The sequence below is a fragment of the Netta rufina genome (genome assembly GCF_964035555.1).
Source record: "Netta rufina genome assembly, chromosome: 4".
NCBI classification, from domain to species: Eukaryota; Metazoa; Chordata; class Aves; order Anseriformes; family Anatidae; genus Netta; species Netta rufina.
In genome coordinates this window covers 35,998,621-36,017,311 of record NC_140127.1, presented here as the reverse complement: position 1 = coordinate 36,017,311, position 18,691 = coordinate 35,998,621, and the positions used below count along the sequence as shown (strand labels likewise).

Genomic DNA, 18,691 nt, shown 5'->3' with positions numbered 1-18,691 from the left:
TTTTCCTCCCCTCAGCGAAGGGCCCGCGCCCCCCTCACGCCTACAGCTCCCAGGATCCCTCGGGGATGGCGGTCCCGCCTCTCCCCTGCCGGCCCTTGTTGTTGGGAATGGCGGGGGGGGGGTGCCGTGCCCGGCCCCCTAATGGCCGGCAGGGGGAGGACCCGGCCCCGCCGTGCGCTCGGGCCGCTCCCCTCGGAGGAGGAGGAGGAAGGGGAAGGGGCGAGCCCAGCCCAGCCCAGCCCGCGGAGCCGCTGAGGGAGGGGAGTGGAAGGAGAGGGGGAGCCCCCAGCGGGAGGATCCCGGGGGGCGGCGCCGGCTGAGGCGGGGCGGCGGCTGGATCCTGCCCCGGGACGGCGGAGCCCAAGTTGCGGCGGGGCGGCGGCCGCCCCTGTCTGCCTGCCTGCCGCTGCCGGGGCCAGCAGGAGGAGGAGGAGGAGGAGGAGGAAGGGGGGAGCCTCCCGCCTCAGCCCCGCTGCCCCTCCGCTTGTTGTGCGTGAGAGACAGACACACACACGCCGCTCCCCGTCCCTCCTCCCTCCCTCTCTCCTTCCCTCCCTCCCTCCCCTTCCCTCGCCCCGCACAGCCCCAGGAGGCCGGAGCGGGCGCGGCGCTGCCGCCGCGTCTCGGGGCTCCCTCGGCCCGGCCCGGAGGAGGAGGACGAGGAGGAGGACGAGGAGGACGAGGAGCGCCCCGGCGGAGGGGCGGGCGGCCCAGCCATGAGCGGCGGGGAGGTGGTCTGCTCGGGCTGGCTCCGAAAGTCGCCACCGGAGAAGAAGTTGAAGCGCTACGTGAGTGCCCTCGCCCTCCCCTCTCTTCTCTTCTCTTCGCCTCCCTTCCGTCCCTTCCTTCCCTTCGTTTCCCTTCCCTTCTATCCCCTTCCCCGCGTCCCCCCTCGCCCTGCCCGGCCTCCTTCGCCCCGTCCCTCCCGGCCGGGCCCGGCGCCCTTCGCCCGCTCCCGCAGCCCGCCGGGCTCCCCCCGTCCCTCTCTTTCCCTCCCCTCCCTTTCCCTTTTTTCTTCTTTTTGTTTTTCCCCAACTCCTTTCTGCTTTCCCCCTCGAAGCGCCGAGCGGTCAGCTCTGCCCTGCCGCGGCTTTATCGCCTTTCCCAGCAGAGTGGGGAGAGGGGCGGAGTTTTTCCGCCTTCCCCGGGGCTCCGGGCTCGGGATATTTCGGGTTTTTTGCCTCTAAACACTGCTGCCCCGGCCCCGGGCGGCCCCCCCAGGCGGGGATGCCCCGGGTGCGCTCCCCGCAGGGCCGGGGGAGCCTTTGCCCTTGGGACCGGAGCCCTGCAGGAGGAGGGAGCTGCGAGCCAAGCGCCTTTTCCTCGTGTTTCCCCCAGCTGCCCGCCGGTGCTCAGGAGGAAATATTTTAGCGGAGCCGAGCCGGAGCTCGCAGGAAAATGGAGCGTGTTTGCTGAGAGGGCAGATTTCGTGACAGGGCAGCGGCCAGGCGGCTGGTGCTGCTCGGGGCTGGCGGCGACGCTGCTGTCAAGTCACGTAGGAGGCAGGGGTGATGCCAGAAGTCAGCTCTGCTCAGCCCTTTCCCATTGGCACCGCCGCAGCCTCATGGTATCTGTGTAATTGGTACAAAATGTGTGTTTTTCTTAATTCTTTTTTCCTCTCTTTCCGTCTTTGTTTAGCCCGTTGGGTGGTATTTAAGTAGGAACGGCCCTCGCAGCTCGGCGTCGTTTGGAGAGGCAGCTCAGCCTTTGCTTGAGAGCTGAACCTCAACGCAACCCGGCTGCTGTCCGTCAGCTGGCGATTCGCAGCCGCTGCTTGGGAAGGAGCTGTTGTAGGCAACTTGTTAAATGGCAGGGGGTTGGTGAAATCGGCTCTTAAAGTTAGTTATTTAAAAAAAAAAAAAAAAAAAAAAAAAGAATAGCCCGTTCACCGGTTCCCAGTGACAAAAACCCTGTTCTCGCCAAGGGCACAGGATCAGACTTGCCGAGAATGACCTGATGGGTCACGGGAGGGCTGTGCTTCCCCGCTGAATCGGACACAGGCTGTATTTTTGGCTGAGCCTCTGTGTGTGTATTCAGAGCGTGCTGCTTCACCAGTGTGCAAGAAGTGGGAAAACTATTAATGTTTTTAAAGTTTGAGTTAATTTCCCACTCAAGCCCTAAATCGTGTACAGTTACACTGTCTGTTAGTGGAAGAAAGCGTAAGTGAGAGTTGGCTGCTCTAAATCAATGCCATAAATCAGTCCCTAACATGTTAGCTATTTTCCATATAACTTTCTGTTCAGCATATTTCTAGCTCTGTTTCTGTATCAGAATAGTATCAGAACCTTTGAGGGTAAAAGTAGCCGTAGTGTTGGTCAGGTGGATCCCTGTCCTAACAGAGTAGTTCCTTCATTTTCACTTAAAACAGGGATCTGCTTTTTGAGGAGGCAGAGTATCAGTGATAGTATGGTTGGCCTGTGTTGGCAGGGCTTCGTGTAACATCTGTGTGCACCCAAGGCCATAAGGTCAGAAGTTTAAATCTTGCATGCTGTTGCAGATGACTTTCTGCTTGTATTCTCCCATGTAAGAGAAAGGAGAGACTGTGTTTAAAGGAGGACTTGAAGTAAAATTCCTCTTGCTTGTCTGCGGTGCCTGATCAGTTGTAGGCTAAAGGGTCACGCTCGTTTTTAAAGGCATAAAAATGACCTTGACGTCGTGATCGCAATCTTTAAGCAAAGAGAAAGTTGACAAATAAATTGGAACTGAGTGCAGTGATTGAAGCATTGGCTTCTGCTCTCTGTAATTCTAAACTTCTGCTAGGGCACAGAAAAGCTATGTTTTTAAAGCCATATTTTATCCTGGTGATATTTCAAGAGACTGCACAAGGAGAAAAGATGGGAAAGTGATTTCAATAGGAAACTGCTTTTCTGCAACGCATACTTTTCACATATATATATGGAAAATTGTAACTTCACGCCCTATTAGATTTTGCATGCAAGTGTTGGGGCAAATCCAGGTTACCATCTGGGAAGGGAGATAAAAAGTCTGAAATTGCAGTTAAATATGGCTTCAGTTCTTAGGAAGGGTGAAAAGGAGCACTTTGAAGCTAGTGCATAGACATGTGTTTCACAGGGACTTCAATTTTTAGTTTGAAACAGTTGGACATGGTATTAAAGCTATCTTGCAATCATTTGGGGGCTAAAAAAAGAAAGTAAACTGGCCTACAGGTGGCAAAAACAGATTTACTTGGATATATGCCTTAATGCCATGTATATTTTCTCCCCCTCAAAGCAGTCATATTTTGATGTCATGTTCCTGTGTTTCAGGTGTGCAAGTAACTTTGCAATAACCATTTGCACCTGTTGTTCGTTCCCCGGAGCTGGTGTTCAGAACAGTTTCTTTGCTGGAATAGGTTTTCAGCAGGAGATTTTGGGGGGAGAATACTGTGGCTCCAAGATCAGGATGTGGATTTAGGAGACAAGTAGGGAAAGAGTATTGGGGCTAAATCCTGCACAGGTCTCTACAGCCTGTGCAATGCTTCCACGAGTAGCAGGAAAGGACTTGTGTCTGCATGGGGAAGCAGGACCGCTATATTTTATGGCTTCTGTTACCTTCTGCATTGTTTGCTATTGCAACTTCTGTTGCCTTCAATTTTGGGAACTTCTGTGCCCTTGTTTTAACCCGCTGTCACCAACTTGCACTTTTACTGCTCTTGTTCCCTTATTTTTAAAGACGTAATTGGAAATCCACTTTATCCCAATTTGTACTTCAAAAAGCACTTGCAAACCCTGGCTTCGTAGTTCTCTGCTACATTGCACATGCCAGTTAAAATAGCTTGTTCTTTGTGGTAGCAGTACAGAGAATTTTCTACTGTCACAGTGTTAAGAAGCAACCAGATATTTAAACACAGCTGTCCTTTGGTAAAGCAAGGAAGGAAGGAAAAACTTGAGTGAACGGGAGTAAGTCTTCTCAATTCTCTCCTAGGATGACTATGCTTTCATTTGGGTGGTGTCTGGGGCTCAGTAGGACAACCGAATATGCTTAAAACTAGGGTCTTAGTGTTGATGCTTGGTTTATACAATTGATTTGTAGTGTCTACTGCGGTAAAGAGCAGCTCGTGCCTTTTTGATTTTTAAATCTAAGTGTGGTGTAGCTGAAGCTAAGCTTTTTTTTTTTTTTTTTCATACCCATACTTAAGACAGTGTAGGTATGGAAGTAATAAAAGTGGAATATTTTACTGTGGTTTTGCTTGGCGTTTACTCTTTGGCACTAATCACATAGGTACCTTTTTGCTCTTGAGTAATACTTAAGCGTGCTAAGATATGTAATGGTGTTAAGAAATGTTTTATTCAGCAGAACAGTTGTAATCTGGTAGAAGCTGAAGTGCATGACAAAAGCTCATTTTCTGGAAGACACCTGTTTGTGTTAAAACCTTCTGTGATCTTGCATCAGCGTAGTGAGCAAATCTGAGAATCCAGTTGATTTACATGCATGAACACACATACACAAAAAACACAACAAGATGAGCTTGTTTCACATCGAGAGCTGTCCCTGTAAAGCTGGGTGGTCAAGTTAACTCAAGGTTGGTGAGTGTAATCAGGTAATGTTCTGTGACATCTTAGTATTCAGAACTTGATTATACTTGTGCCTCCTGCAGAAGTTGGTGAAGATCTTGCAGGAAGCAGTGCAGAAGTGTTAGTGCAGAAGCCTTACGTCTTGGACAGAAGTCGGTCCCTTCCCTTCTTCTGTGCACACTGCAGGAACCAGTATCTTGCCTTCTGATATTTATAAACATAAGTTAGTGAACCCTAAGCCACGTATTTGAAAGCACAAGTAAACATAATGCTTGTGTTGCTGATCGAAGGAAGCTGCGTTGTTTTATGTGCTGACCGAAGGTGCTAAAATGGACTTGGTTATAACTTTGGGGGTATACCTACATTGCAAGCTTGATCTTTGGCGTAAATCTCAGTTCTGCAGCACAGAACTCAATCTGCAAGTATTTATCCTGTGCAGATTTGTGAAGAAAGACAGTTTTCTTCCACTAGTTAGTCTGATTTTTTTTTATTTTTTTTTTAGGTAATATACCATACTGATATACACTGTGAATTTAAATGTTTCTTATTGTGGATGGTCAGACAGCTAGTACCTGAACTGTTTGAGCACTTAATTGTTGCTGGGGCAAGTAGGAAAATCAAGAGGAAAGCGCAATTTCTGTTACTTCAGTCTGAAGTGTGGGTGAACTGCTGGACGCAGGAAACAAGCCATATATTTCTGAAGATGTTTCTTGATGAGAACAGTTTTTCTTAATTCTGTTAAATAGTAACATTTATTTTGAGACCAGAAGATCTGAGAGATGATAAAATACTCGAATTCTGACTTAATGTTATTGAAGATCATTCTCAGTTGGATCTATAGCAGGCTGTGGATACCCTTTCATCGTGGTTCTTTCTTGGTAGATGTGTTAATAAGATTTGGTGCAGCTAATCACAAGGGATTACAATTCAATGAAGACTAACTGGGAGCAGGGGGAGGAAGTGGCAAAGCCAATTATTGTCTCCAGCTTTCTGTGATGCTGCACAACATCTGCTATTCCACGTAAGCACAAAATCTTGTGGTGCTGAACATTGAGTTTATGCAACATATATATTAAAGTTGAAGGAAATCATGAAATACCATAAACTTAGCTTTCAGTTTTCTGCAGATGACCTTGTTTTGCCTGTCTTTCAGTCAATTGTAAGCCAGAATGCTAGAGAAAGCAGCTATCTTAAATAAATGTGAATTGGATATCTTGAGAAAAGGAATGTTTTTATTGGACAGTTTAGTTCTAAAAAGTCTAGGCCTTGACTGTCAAAAAGAGCATATATTTTGGAGGCCGCTGGAGTGCTTTATTACTCCCCAGTGTGTGCATAGCAGTGGTGTTATTTTTGGTTGATGAGGACACCTTTCAGATGGGATATAATCCCTCCATTTTCCTTCTGTTTTGGTATTGAACAGCCTGCTATTTAGAAAGGGGAGAGTGCTAGTCAGAAAACTGTTTCCAGTGTCCTTTTTTCCTCTGAAAATTTTAAAATCTTGGAATGATGGCTTAGAAATTCTGGGGTGTGTAGTGTTTTTTGTTTTTTTTTTTTTTAAACTTTGCTAGCCTTTTTTGACATGGCTTTTGGATCATACAGCTAGAATCCAATTTAATCTCATGCAAACGTTTAAAACATATTTATTTCTCATTAAATTTGGCTCCTGGCTTTGACGGAAGTCTCACTTAAAAAGTGAAAGGAGCATCAGTGATTCAAGATGTAGCAGTCTTAATTAAGAGTAATTCCATGTATTGTAGATAGCTTTGGTTTGGGTATTTCATGTGTTTTTAGTTTTGCTATCTTTTTTTCTAGTCTAAAAATGGACTTGACCAAACTATATTAGGTAAAATGTTTTCTTAAATCAAGAAGGCGAGTACAACTGATGGGATGCAAGTTTCGTTTTTACACAGAGCAAATCAAATCAAGATATTATTTTATATTACCTTATAGTTTCATCCCCAAATCTGTTTTCTCCTTATTTTCATCCAAACCTCTTCTGTAGCATTGCAGTGACAGTGTCTTGGGACTTTTCTTAAACTGACCTTAAAATTTTCCATGCTTCAATGACTAAACATTTTATTGCCAATAGAAGCAATTTAATCTGTTGCAATTTAATTGCAGTATTTCATTAGGAGGGACAGACCTTGTGTCATGCAAATTACTTGTGCAAGGCAGGCAGAAAGATCAGACAGAAAAGGATAATCTTGTCAAGGCAGGTATGTTGTGTACAGGTGAACATTGTTAGTCCAATACAATTTGCTGCTGTTCTAGGGGCTCTAATGTGAATTAAGATCCTTATATGTACAAACAAGTATTTCTAAGGCAGTACTACATTTTTCTTTTTGGGGGGATGGGGGAAGAACAAATTCTGCTATCTCCAGATCAAAAGGAAAGTGCTGTGTGTTTGTAATTCCTGCTTTACCAATTCTTGAATAGGCTATTGCAGTTCTTTTTTATAGATTTCTGGCTTGTTTACTTTAGAAAGTGTTTGTAGTTGTACAAATAGTATTAGCTTTATGCTGGTTGTAGTTTTTCAAAACCGGCTTCTAATAAAATTACGTAGTCTGTTTTTTCTGCTTGTATTTGGTCTTGCTTCCAGCTGTTAACAAAAGTTTTGTTTCTCATGATTAACTTCTGAAGCTTTTTGGAACATTCTGCACACTTTCAGTTGTAGAAAATAATCTCACTTTATAGTGTTTGCCTTCTTAGTGGTGTACATGAGGGAGGTGTTCATAAGCGAACTTTAACTGAGATGAAAGAGACTGAATTAACTGCTGAACTCTCTAACCATCTTTTTTATTATTATTTTTTTAACCAAAGCCTCATATAGGAAGGACTGTATTTAATTGCATTACTTTGCACCAAAATTACAACTTCAGGATCAAAATACCTGAGGCTATGGTGACGTACTTTCCTTCCTTTTTGCAGGTAAATGGCAGCAATTTTGGATAAATGACAACGTGATAGTTGTCTGTCTTGGAGCTGGTGGTATTACAACATGTAATTAAGAATCAGGCATTTGTGTCCGTATGGCTTGTGTATTATTAAATATAATATCTGTTCATAATAATACAAGTAATTCCGTGTAAAAACATATCTTGAAGAAGTGCCGCTTCTAGAAGAACGTGCCAAGATAGCATAGTAGTCTGTCACTTCTGGACAAAGCTGAGTTTAGGCCCCACGTCAAGAACTGAATTAAGTGAGAAGGTTTTGCTGTTCATACAGCAATTCATTGGCAGAGTGACTTGAGAAAAAAAAAGATGCATTTTCAGGAGCTACGTTCTTTGAGAATTTGGGGCAAGCCTCAAGCTTTGCCTTCTCTGCTTTTTCTGAAACAGGTAACTTTGGTTTTCTGGCAAACCCTGGTAAACTTGGATTAGGGGTTCTGGTGTTTGCAGATGGGGCCCTGTGGTTTTACCCCGTGGCTCTGCAGGTAGAGATGGGAGGGAATGGCAGTAGGACATGTGGATGACCTTGCCTAGCAGGAGGAAAGCAACCTCATGTCTTTGCCTGTTTTCCACACTAGAGTTTCCCAGCAAGCTAGCTGGTCACATGTTGGTTGTCCTGCTCTTTTATAAGTGAAAACAACAACAGATAAACCCTTCGTGGCAGTGGAGATAGTGGCTGTCACAAACTGAATCTGCTTCTCCACCCATTTTCCAGCACAGCCAGCCTTGGGGCAGGGTGATGGCAGATCTGCTGCCTGCCTTCCTTGAGGGTAAGTCTGTCTCCACCCCAAAAGGAATGCGATGGGTTTCAGAGGTGCAGGCAAGCACGTTCCTCTCCTCTGGGGTTACAGCTACTCCCAGGCTCTTCGGTATTTTTGCCTCAGAAGAAAAGCAAAAAGAAAAACAACACAAAAATAGACAGACTTCAGTTTATTTTTCTGTGTTGTCTGGGGCTTGGGATTTAAAAGCAAAATAAACCTGTAGGTGTTTATTGCTGACAGTAGGAGTTCATGGGATTAGTCTTGGGGTATGGAATAAGAATACAGGAAGCTATTCAAACACAGTTAATACCCCTGCCTTCAAATAGACTTTTGATATGACCAACACAAAAGAATTACGTTGCACTTGGAAGAGTTACTGTAAGTGAAGATATGTACATAGTATCAAATGAAAAACAGGTTTTGAATTTTAAGACTTAAAGTAGAATGATAGCCGTTCATAAAAAAAAAAAATATCTGGGAATAGTGTCAGTTTGTCGTCATCTCTTTGTATAGAGAACTGCACTGAGTCACGTAATGTGCTAGACAAATGTTCCCCTTCACACTTAATGCATGTTTCTTTTACTATTTTCTGACGCTTGTGTTTCCATGTAGGTTCTTAAACAGCATCAGATGTAGTAAAGAAGCTGGGCTTGATTTTTTTGGGGGGGATGGTGCAGAAGAGGATTGACGTGTCTGATGGATTGCTTGTTGGAACAGCTAGATCTGGAGTGTATGAGCCATAGTTAATCAAGTCCAAGGCCATATGCAGAATTTGACAGTTATAATTAAAAAAACAAAGCATATAAATCATTAGAAATGTAGTGAAATACAGACAGTAAGTCTGCGCTTTCCCAGCAAGCACTAAGAAAAAAAAAGAATGTTAGGTAAAATTGTTGGGATCATTTATCTGATGCTTGTAGTGGATATGGTACAGATTGGTGTTGTGTACTTGTCAAGAAACAGCTAAGAGAGAATATCAGAGTCATCATGTGTGGACTTAAGGAAATGAATGGGCAATTTGTCTTTCCATGGTTCAATTAAAAAATAATAATAAGGAGGGAGTAAGAATGAAGAGGAGAGGGTACTTGCTGCAGTTTGAGTCTGAAGAGGCTTGCCCTACCTGGAACAGATTAGGCAGCGGAGCACCCTGCCACACGGAAGTGTCAGAGGTAGGCTAGGGGTGGGATCCAGTCTGGCAATTCAGCTTTCCTAGAAAGTAGTGATCTGTATGAACTTGATTTGAGATTTAAGCCACAAACTAATAGAACTTTATCCCCTTTGATTATTTCACTTGTTACATAACTCCATGGGGTTTTCATGGATTTTTTTTTCTTCTCTCTGTGGTGCTATGTTTCTTTCAATTATATGTTTTACTGAGTGATGTTCTCAGGGTGGCATTAGAGAAACTTTTTTTTTTTTTTTTTTTTTTTTACAAAATCCTGTTCTGTTGCTACAGGAGATAACTTTTTTTAAAAAAAAAAAAAAAAAGTGCAAGGGTAAGTATGAAGTGCAACAGTATCTTCTGGTTCTTGCATGTGCTATTGTCATCTCAGGTATGGTATGCAATTATTACTGCGAGTTTGCATCATGCTGTGCTTTTTGCAGTCTAATGACTTGTTTCTTATCTAGTGAGAAAACATCCTGAAAGCTCAATGCTGAGGTTATGTCATGTTCTGGGTTGTGACCTAAAAGTTGCCTGTGTGCACAATTCAAGTTGAGATGCATAAATTTGTCAGCACGGTGAAAAGTAACTTAAGCTGCTGTTCGCTATTAGAGGTCCATCAGCAGACAAGATGCTTACACAGACTCCAGAGTTAGTTCTTCATAAGTTGTCACCTGTCTTCTCCTTGCTGGGGTTTTGGGAAGGGAAACTTTTTGAGGGGTGGGTGGGAGGGGAAGAGAGATAAAGTGAAGAGTAGCATTTAAATGAGTCATTAGTGTAAATTGGGAAACATAGCCTTGGTTTCATCCCAGAGTAATTTTGTCCCAGGACAAGTAACTGCAGAGTTTTCTGCTGTGGTGTGTACTTTAATGCTAAGTTAATTGCCTTTTCACACTCCTTTGCATTTTTCCTTGACCTGACATCTCTGTGAATCTCTACTGCTCTGAGATGAAATAATAATAATAATAAAAAAAAAAAGACATGAATTTATTGTCTGATTTATAAAGAATGGCAGGGATGTCTTTACTGATTATATAAACGAGGCACCAACATCATTACCTAAACTTGTCAGTGTTCATTGGTGGCATTTTCTTGTCGTACAGCCATAGCCGACTGATTCAAATCTTCCAGTTCACTGTTTGGGCCTTGGAATGGGCACATCTTTAAATTGCAGTAATAGTCCGCATAATTACACCTTTTTGCTGGGCATGTGCTGTTGGGAGCTGATCTAAAACTCCGTGGAGAGGAGGTGCAAAGTCATTAGCAACACTGGTGAGATGCCTGACAGCTTCCAAGGACTGCTGGTGTGGCAGAAGCGTTCCCAGTGGGGGTGCTTCTGCGCTCTGCTTACGGGAAGAGGTTTTCCTGTCAGCCTCTGTTACCGGTGTCCAGCAAAGCCAAAGCATGTTCCTGCCTCCTTAGGTGGCTGGGATGTGAGCCTTCTTTCTGGCCACCTTTTTCCCGTGTCCAGTTTTTTCCGGTGCTCCCTTCTTCTCAACTTGTTGCTTCCCATTGCGGGCAGCGTGGTACGGGCTGGGAAGGTGGCAGAGGCCTTTCTGGTGACCTCCTTCATGGTTGTTTCTGTTATTTCAGGATGCCCAGTGACAGCAAAACCAAGCCGAGTGTCACGGCTGCTGCTCACACTTGTGATGTGGTTGATATAGAGGGAAGAAAATGTTCACTTGGGAGTGGTTCGAATCCTTTGCTGCTGGTGGCTGTTGTTCAGAGGGAGGGCGGGATGGAGCCTTCCCCTCTGAAATGTAACTGCTTAAAAGAACTAGGGAACAGGCAAGACTGTGATCAATCCTTCCCAGCTGGGCGACCGAGCCGGACAGATGTTTCTTACTCAGTGCTAAGGAGGAAAGTCCCTGGCCGGCAGCTCGAGGGTAAGGGTTGAAAGGTGAAGAAATCCTGCGGGGGGCCTCCTGCTGCGATGATGGCTTCAGCCCTGCACAAGTGAGAGAAGATCCAAAACTTGTCTCTCGTGTCCTTTCCTTCTCCTTCCCCTTGTTGCAACTATTTTCTGTTTATTTTCCTACTTGTAAATTGCATAATTTAGTCCTTCCTGTCACTTCCTAATGTCTGAATCATAGGTAGCTCTTCCTGCCTGCAGTAAACAAACATTTTACTCCTGGCGCTTCTCCAGAAGTTGAAATTGTATTTATGGAGGTGGGGGGGTCCCCCTGGCAATGTGCTTGGGAAGCTACATGTAATTCACTTGTGTACAGATGGGAAAACAAAGACATCAGCTGGCTGCAGAGGGGTGAAGTAAGCAGCTTATCCAGTCTTTAAACTGATGTAGCTGTTCAGCTGATCAGGACAAGCAGGTGAATGGTAGCACATGATAACAGGGTATAAACAGTGGGTTACAAGCTTCTGAAGTTGGAAATGTTATCAGCTAGGGAGAACTGCATCAAGTCTTCCTGTCGCTGCTGTTACATCTTTATCCAGTCGCAGACCTTGCGTGTAGGTACAGTGCTGAGATGCAGGGGGTCTGTCATTTAACCAGTGACTTTTGAGCAGCGCTGTCTGGTCTGACAGCAGGGCTTTGCTCACTTTTTTTTTTTTTTTTCCTATTTTAGCACAGGACAAGAAGATAATACAGGGCACTTGGGGATACAAGGTCTGCCTCCATTAGCCTGCTGGACTTCTTAGGCCATATCTGCAAAAGCTGCAAAACAGATGTCAACCTGGCTTTTCCTGTTACTCCTATTATTTTTAAGCTGTGAAGAGCCTTCATTTTATTTTAATTTTTAGATTGACTGAGTCCACAATGAAGCATAGAAGCTAAAACTAACCCATGGAGGCCTCCTACCTCCTTCTCTCTTGCTCTCTCCTTCTCACTCCCTGTTGGTCTGTCTTGAATCTTGGTAGACCAGCCTTGTGGCTGGCACAGCTCCCTACATTGCAGCTACATGTGGAACTGTTAAATGAGTTTAAAATGGTAAACAGAGACAACAGAGGAAAGATGCAGTTCTTGTTATGGCAACTTGGCATTTGTACCTTCCCATCAGTCTCTGCATCCTCACTTCCCTGATTGCTCCTGCTAAAATGAGAAGGTGTGAATAAGTCAGATTTATTAAGGACAGACTAGATGAGGTAAGAGCACTCTGTGTGTCACACTGATGTCCTAATTGTTTTCTTGAAAAAGAGATTCTCTTCTTTTTAAATGTTACAACCTACTTTGATTTTAACTGCTCTTCATATAGCATGGGAAGCAGATGATTTAAAAAATAAAGATACAAACGGCGGACTGTGCCAATCAAAGCAATAGAATATTACTCCAGCTAAGTTTTATACCAATTTCAGAAAAAAATGGTTGAAGCAAAACCAAAAACCAGCACCTACCCTCACCCTACACCTAAAAAACCCCACTGCTGTTACATGCCATCGGAAAAACTCATGTTCCAGCTTCTCCTGGCCGAGATTACATAAGCACAGGAGTAGGTTTTTCACGGGCCATTTGTTCCCTTCCAGTCAGCAAAAGAAAGGATGGATTTCCTCACAAAGAGAAATTTTGGAACTATTAGCTCATCTTGGAAGTTGTGAATGAGTTACTCTTTCTGTCATCATCTTCTATTTGCACTATTTCCCTACGTGTAATGAAGGAATCTAGATTTCTTTCCACAATGCTGGGAGGAGTTCTTGATTCCCATGGTTGGGCTTGAATTGAATTTTCTGTATTTGGAGCGTAAAAATAATTTTGTGGATGCTGTTTGGGTAATGAATAATGGTTGAGATTGGTAATGAATAATGGTAACTGAGAAGAATGCAAGTGTGATAGAAGACAGTATGCTGTTTATAACACTGCTCTAGTATGATGGCAAGCTAGTTCTTAAAAACACTCTACCATGGGGGAAATAAATTCTGAAACAACCATATTTAAGGTGTTTTCATTACTGTCCTTTTGCTACCTGCATTTTGCAGTTTTTGGAACTTAATAGTACAAATTGAAGTAAATGCCATGTTAAATAATGTAGGAAATACTTGTGTGTCCTTTGTACGCTGCATGGTGGACGTTTTGCTGAATCAGAAGCAAAAATGCAAGGGCTGGGTCCTGTAATTATAGTATTACAGGACCTGTCTACTATTGCCTTTTAATTTATGTTTGCAATATGAAGTTTTTCTGGTTAGAATAAAGATAACACTGAACAAAGAATAATGAATCCCAGTTTTTCTACCTTTTGCATTACTTTAAGTTGTCTTGTAGTGTTCCATGGTGATATTTTGTCAGTTCTAGTTGATAAATTATCGCATTGGTTTGTGAATCTTTTAATTTGAACTTGAAGCTTTAAAATTATGATCTTGCAATAAATTGCAATGATTGTTACTGGCACTGCTCATTTAAGAAGATGACAGTCATGCCTTCTCAAAGGGTGTTGGGTGTTTTTCTTGAAGAAGGCGTAAGTAATATTGAAGTCAAATCTGTTGGAGGGTTTTATGATTTTTTATTTTTTTTTTTTAGCGAATAGTTAAAGCAGTGCTTCTATGAGCTGCTTGTGAAATTGCAGTAAGTCTCAATTTAGAATGCAAATATTTCTCTAGGTAATTGAACTATATAGCCTTTAGTTGCTATAAAACACCTTTATAGCATTAAGAAAAAAAATCATGCTAAGTTCTATACCAAAACTTGTAACTCTGAGAGCGGGCGTAAGCCAAGAAAATGGTTGGGACTGTAGTAGAAACATACTTTCCCACGAAATAAAATCCAAGGATGTAGCCACCATAATTGTGCAATGAATTATCATAAATGTGATGTCATAGTCTCTGCAACCTACTGAAGGGGTAGTCTGATTTTGAAATCAACCAAGTAGTGAATAACAAGTTTCTGAATTGGCCCAGACAACAGCAGACATGTCTGCATCGTTTGGGGAAAGCAGTCATCTCCGTAGAGAATTAAACTATTTCAAAATAGAATTTGTTGACTTAATGTGTTAATCTTGGCTTTCCATGAAGAAGTGCAGCATCCCGTACATATTAATTATTTTTAACAGATCACTAAACTACTACTGGCTTTGTAGGTAAAAGACTGATTGAAAGAAGGTTCATTGAGGCCATTAGGTGTTTAAATCCTACTGGACAGTAATTACAGTTTAGAGGAACTACAACTTCTTACTCTCCCTTGTGGAGAAGGGTCCCAGATACAGAGGTGTAATTGCAGGATTGTAGCTTTGGATTTACAGGGATAAATCCACAGGTTTGCCCAAGGGTGTATTTTGAGGATCAGGCAGAACCAACAACCTTTAAGGTATGAATAGTACAATTTAGAAACTTTATGATAATTATTGTATGTGATAAGAAAAATACATTGCTTGAACACCAGCTCTGTTAGGCATACATTATCTTACTGTAAAACAACCAAGTGAACGAGTCCTTTGTTTGTCACACTTTTGGATTAAAAATTAAGTATTGATCATTAAATTATTAGAACAAGTTGAACTTAATTTAAGTGTAGTAAATACTTGTCTCATTGTCCAAATGAGTATATATTCTAAATATAACAAAGCACAGTATACATTTTTAATCTTTTACTATAACTTCTTGGTGTGGTTATATAATAACTAAAACAAACAATTTATAAACTAGTGATGTGCCCACGAAAGATCTCTTCACTTTCTTAGCAGAAAAATCTTTACACCCATCCCTGTGTCCTTCAGGCAGAAACCTGGGTAAATAAACAGGCCTTACAGTATGCCCAGAGGGTTATCGGTAAGGGGGAGGCGGGAGCAAAATCGAGAGCCAAGAGCCTTCCCAGAAAACTATCTGCTGGTATGTTCCATGTTTGGGAAACCTTGGCTTCCGCATGGTTCAGTCTTTCCTCATGACTCTTACAGATGCATACAGGTGACCTTTTCCAAGCTAGTTTCTCATGTCAGCGGTTCGTTTGTTCTTCTTATGTGTTTTTTCCTTCCATCTTTATTCACTTTAGAAATAGTCAAAACTTTCTTGTTTGAGCTCTTACATATAGCCTTGTTATGCTATAGCCTGCTATTCTGGTAACCTGATTAGTGTTTCCACTAAAGGATAGTAGGTTTTGCTTCTTTTTTGATTTTGGTCTCACTTTCTCTTGGGGAAGTGCAACTTCTGTATTACTGCGTATCTCTTTGTTGGTATCGACCTGTCCCTGGATGAGTACCCATGCTCATTTTACTTATGTTTTACATCAATGGCACTTTCTTCATTCCCACTGTTCCTAAATCTTGCCTCTTCTCTGAATTGTTTTCTGTATGTTGCTATCATACTCCATTTGTTAGTGCAACATTAATATGTTCTGTTTTCTTGTAAGAAGTTTTTGCAGTTCACATTCTCCATTACTTTAAATTATACCCATGTTTTCCTAACAAGCAAGTCTCTTGCACACGAGTTGGCCATTCCAGGAATATGTAGATGACATGGCCTGCACTTGTCATTGGATTAGGCATGTAGACTTTTTCCAGACAATACAAACTACAGTTGCTGTCATTTTTTGTCAGCCCTGCTAATCAAATTGTACATTTCTAAATGCAACAACTAATTTTGTCATAAATGCATGAAATCCAGATGATGTGAAGGTGGTATCCAAAGCCTTTTGTAACTACAGTGTGTCCTTATAGAGACTTGTATAATTTTTTTTACTTGTTTGCTCCAGCAGATTTATTTATTTAACTCCATGTTAAGTTAAGCATTTCACCCCTAAGTCCTCTCTAGATTATTAGAACTTGAGTTTTCTCATTCAGTTCTGACTTAAGGCTGACCTATGATGCGTACAGATGAACTGCAGGTTATATTTAACACATACATGAAATACTCCTGCCTAGAAGGGTAAGGTTCAGTTTTGGACAACAAGAACGGTTGTTACTCTGGGTGTGTTATTTAGCACGTTATTTGTCATGTTTAAAAATGACAATAAATGTATTACAACTTTTTCACAAATATGCTAAATGGCCACAAATCCCTTGAAGAGCAGCTGACTTAAGCAACCACGTCCCCATTTTCCTTCTGTCTCCCATCCTTCTGAGATAGTATGCTAATGAGGGAAGGAGCTTGTGGACTAGGCTGTGAGGAGAGTTTACACTGAAAATGGTCTCGTCTCTCTGCTTGGAAAGCATGTTGAAGGCTTTAAAAGAAATGATTCTTATTTAGTAATAATATGGGTAGAGTGAGAAATCCCTCTGTAGCTAGGGCTTTGACTGTGTAGAGATCCATAAGGCTGAAACAGATTGAATTAGTGCATAGGAACAATTGACTGAATACCAAGTGGAGAGCATGGGAATTATCTGCGCTCTGTTAGGAGTGCTGCCAAGATAAGCTGCTGTCTTCTGTATCAGCTGCAAAGTTTCTTCGTGGTCATCCCTCAGTAAAGCCCCAAATAGTGCACGTGGTTTGAATTCCATTGAGATATGAAAGCAAACACAAATATGAAAGCCGACTCCTGAAAGAATGAAACATTTTTTAATTTTTAAGCCAAATTTTCTTTCACTTGATGATCTCACTGTTCTAATAAAAAAAAAAAAAAAAGTGAAGCCAGCAGAGTCCCTCATCTGAAGGGGCTGAAAAGCTTCTTCTCAGTCTTCAAATACTTCCTTCAGTGTCCGCGCTGCCTCTCCCGGGCTGAGCCTCTGTCAGGTACGCGTCTCCCGGCCTGTGGCGGGCCAGGCCCAGACAGGCTGTGTGGGGCTGGGGGCTGTGCTTACAGCACTGATCGGACTTTGGGGGCTACTTGGTGTTTTCACAGATCTTAAAAACGCTCTGTAAGTCAGTTATTGGAAAACTGAACTGATTGCTCAGCCAAGAAGTGGATCTCTGTATCCCAGATACTGCAGCGCGTCCAAGCCCCTCGCTCTGGGAGAGGAAGCAGTTGTGGAGCTACCTCAGGGCTGTGCGTGTACCGAGGGAGGTCAAGGCACCAGAGGTGGCTGCTGCTAGCGTTAAAACTAACCAGCCTGTGCATTTTGGTTTTGCCATGACCAGTGGTAGATGCCTGGGGGGAAATAGATAGAGCTGTCTGCATGTAGACGTAAAAGTCACCTGGAAGTGATCCAGAAATATTGCTTACTCTCGCAGTTGTTCTCTTGCACCTCTCTGTGCAAGAGATTCCTGGAGCGGAGGGATGGAGATGATGACTTGTTATTTTCTGATCTTGCTAACCTGCAGTGTTCTTAATGGGAATAACTGGAAATGAAGAGGCTACTCAGGTGTAATGAGGTTTAACTAATGTAACCAATGTTTCAACTTGTTCTACTGCATGTTTGCTCTAAGGCTTGTTTACGTATTGTATAAGCCAAACTCGCCTGTCTCGTTGGGTGAGTGTGGTTAAAAGTCTGCAGAGCTAAGTGAACTGCTGTAATATCTTACATAGCATTAACAAAATATGCCCCTGTGGTATGACACATGGCATATGAAATTTAAGTGCTTTTGAGACACGCCTCATAATGGTGATAGGCTTTTTTTTTTTTTTTCAGATGGTGGGAAATTAAGCTTGCTCAAAATGTATTGTAACTATCTTTAGCTAATCAAAGAAAAAAAAATCAAAGGCAGAGGGGCAGGGATCAGAGGCCCAAAGGAAGGTAAATGGAAACTGAAAACTCTCACCACTGGTCCTTGGGCTTGTTATGAAATGAATTAGAAATGTTTGCATTGACGGACAGTTTGTATCCTGTGAGGTGATTTTTTTTTTTTTTTTTTTTTCTCCCCCAACTTCCCAAGTACACTGCCTTCTTGGGCTTCGGGTGAGCTTTTTGGAGTTCATCATGTGAATATTTTTGGTATATTATATATTATCACTTCTTTGGCCAACTTCTTTCACTGAGATCTAGTGTAAGAAGAATGTACTAGTCACTCAGATAACACTTTCAATACCAAGGGAAACTGTACCACTCCACGTTTTTTCCTCTAGTCCTAAACTTAATGAGTTAATACGAAGCTAAATTTAGTAAAGAATTTTTCAAGTAAGCTGCTTATTCAGAACTACTGTAACTTGATCAGTATTTTGCTAAATACTTTTTGCTAATATGAAGTAAGTCTGGTTTTGAACCAAGTTCTGTAGTTAATCTTTTTTGCCAGTTTTGCTCATGAGAGCTGCTTCAGCTGTAGGATATGGTTTGTTGTAAAAGCCTTTTGTGCTTAGAATTGCTTTTTGTGGTCCCTTGTTAATGCTAGCATGTAACATCTGCATTCCTGTAAGAACCTGAAGAGTCTCCAACTTTCCAGGGTCCTATCAGAAGTGCTATCTAATGGAAATATTTCCTTATAACACATTGACATAAGGAACTTTCATAGAAATGTTTATTTTGAGAAAAATAAAAAATATTTAATTTTAATGTCACA

General features: G+C 42.4%; 1 protein-coding gene across 8 annotated transcripts in view; it reads left to right on the top strand.

Annotated features, from left to right (window-relative positions):
* The first annotated feature begins 380 nt into the window (after positions 1–380).
* GAB1 (GRB2 associated binding protein 1) overlaps positions 381–18,691 on the top strand; it is a 96,248-nt gene continuing 77,937 nt past the window's right edge. For all 8 annotated transcript variants that reach the window (XM_084285585.1, XM_084285581.1, XM_084285583.1 and 5 more), the window contains exon 1: positions 381–788. In XM_084285585.1, the coding sequence (XP_084141711.1) occupies positions 717–788 (72 nt within the window). In that variant the 5' untranslated portion in view covers positions 381–716. The remainder of the gene's footprint in view (positions 789–18,691) is intronic.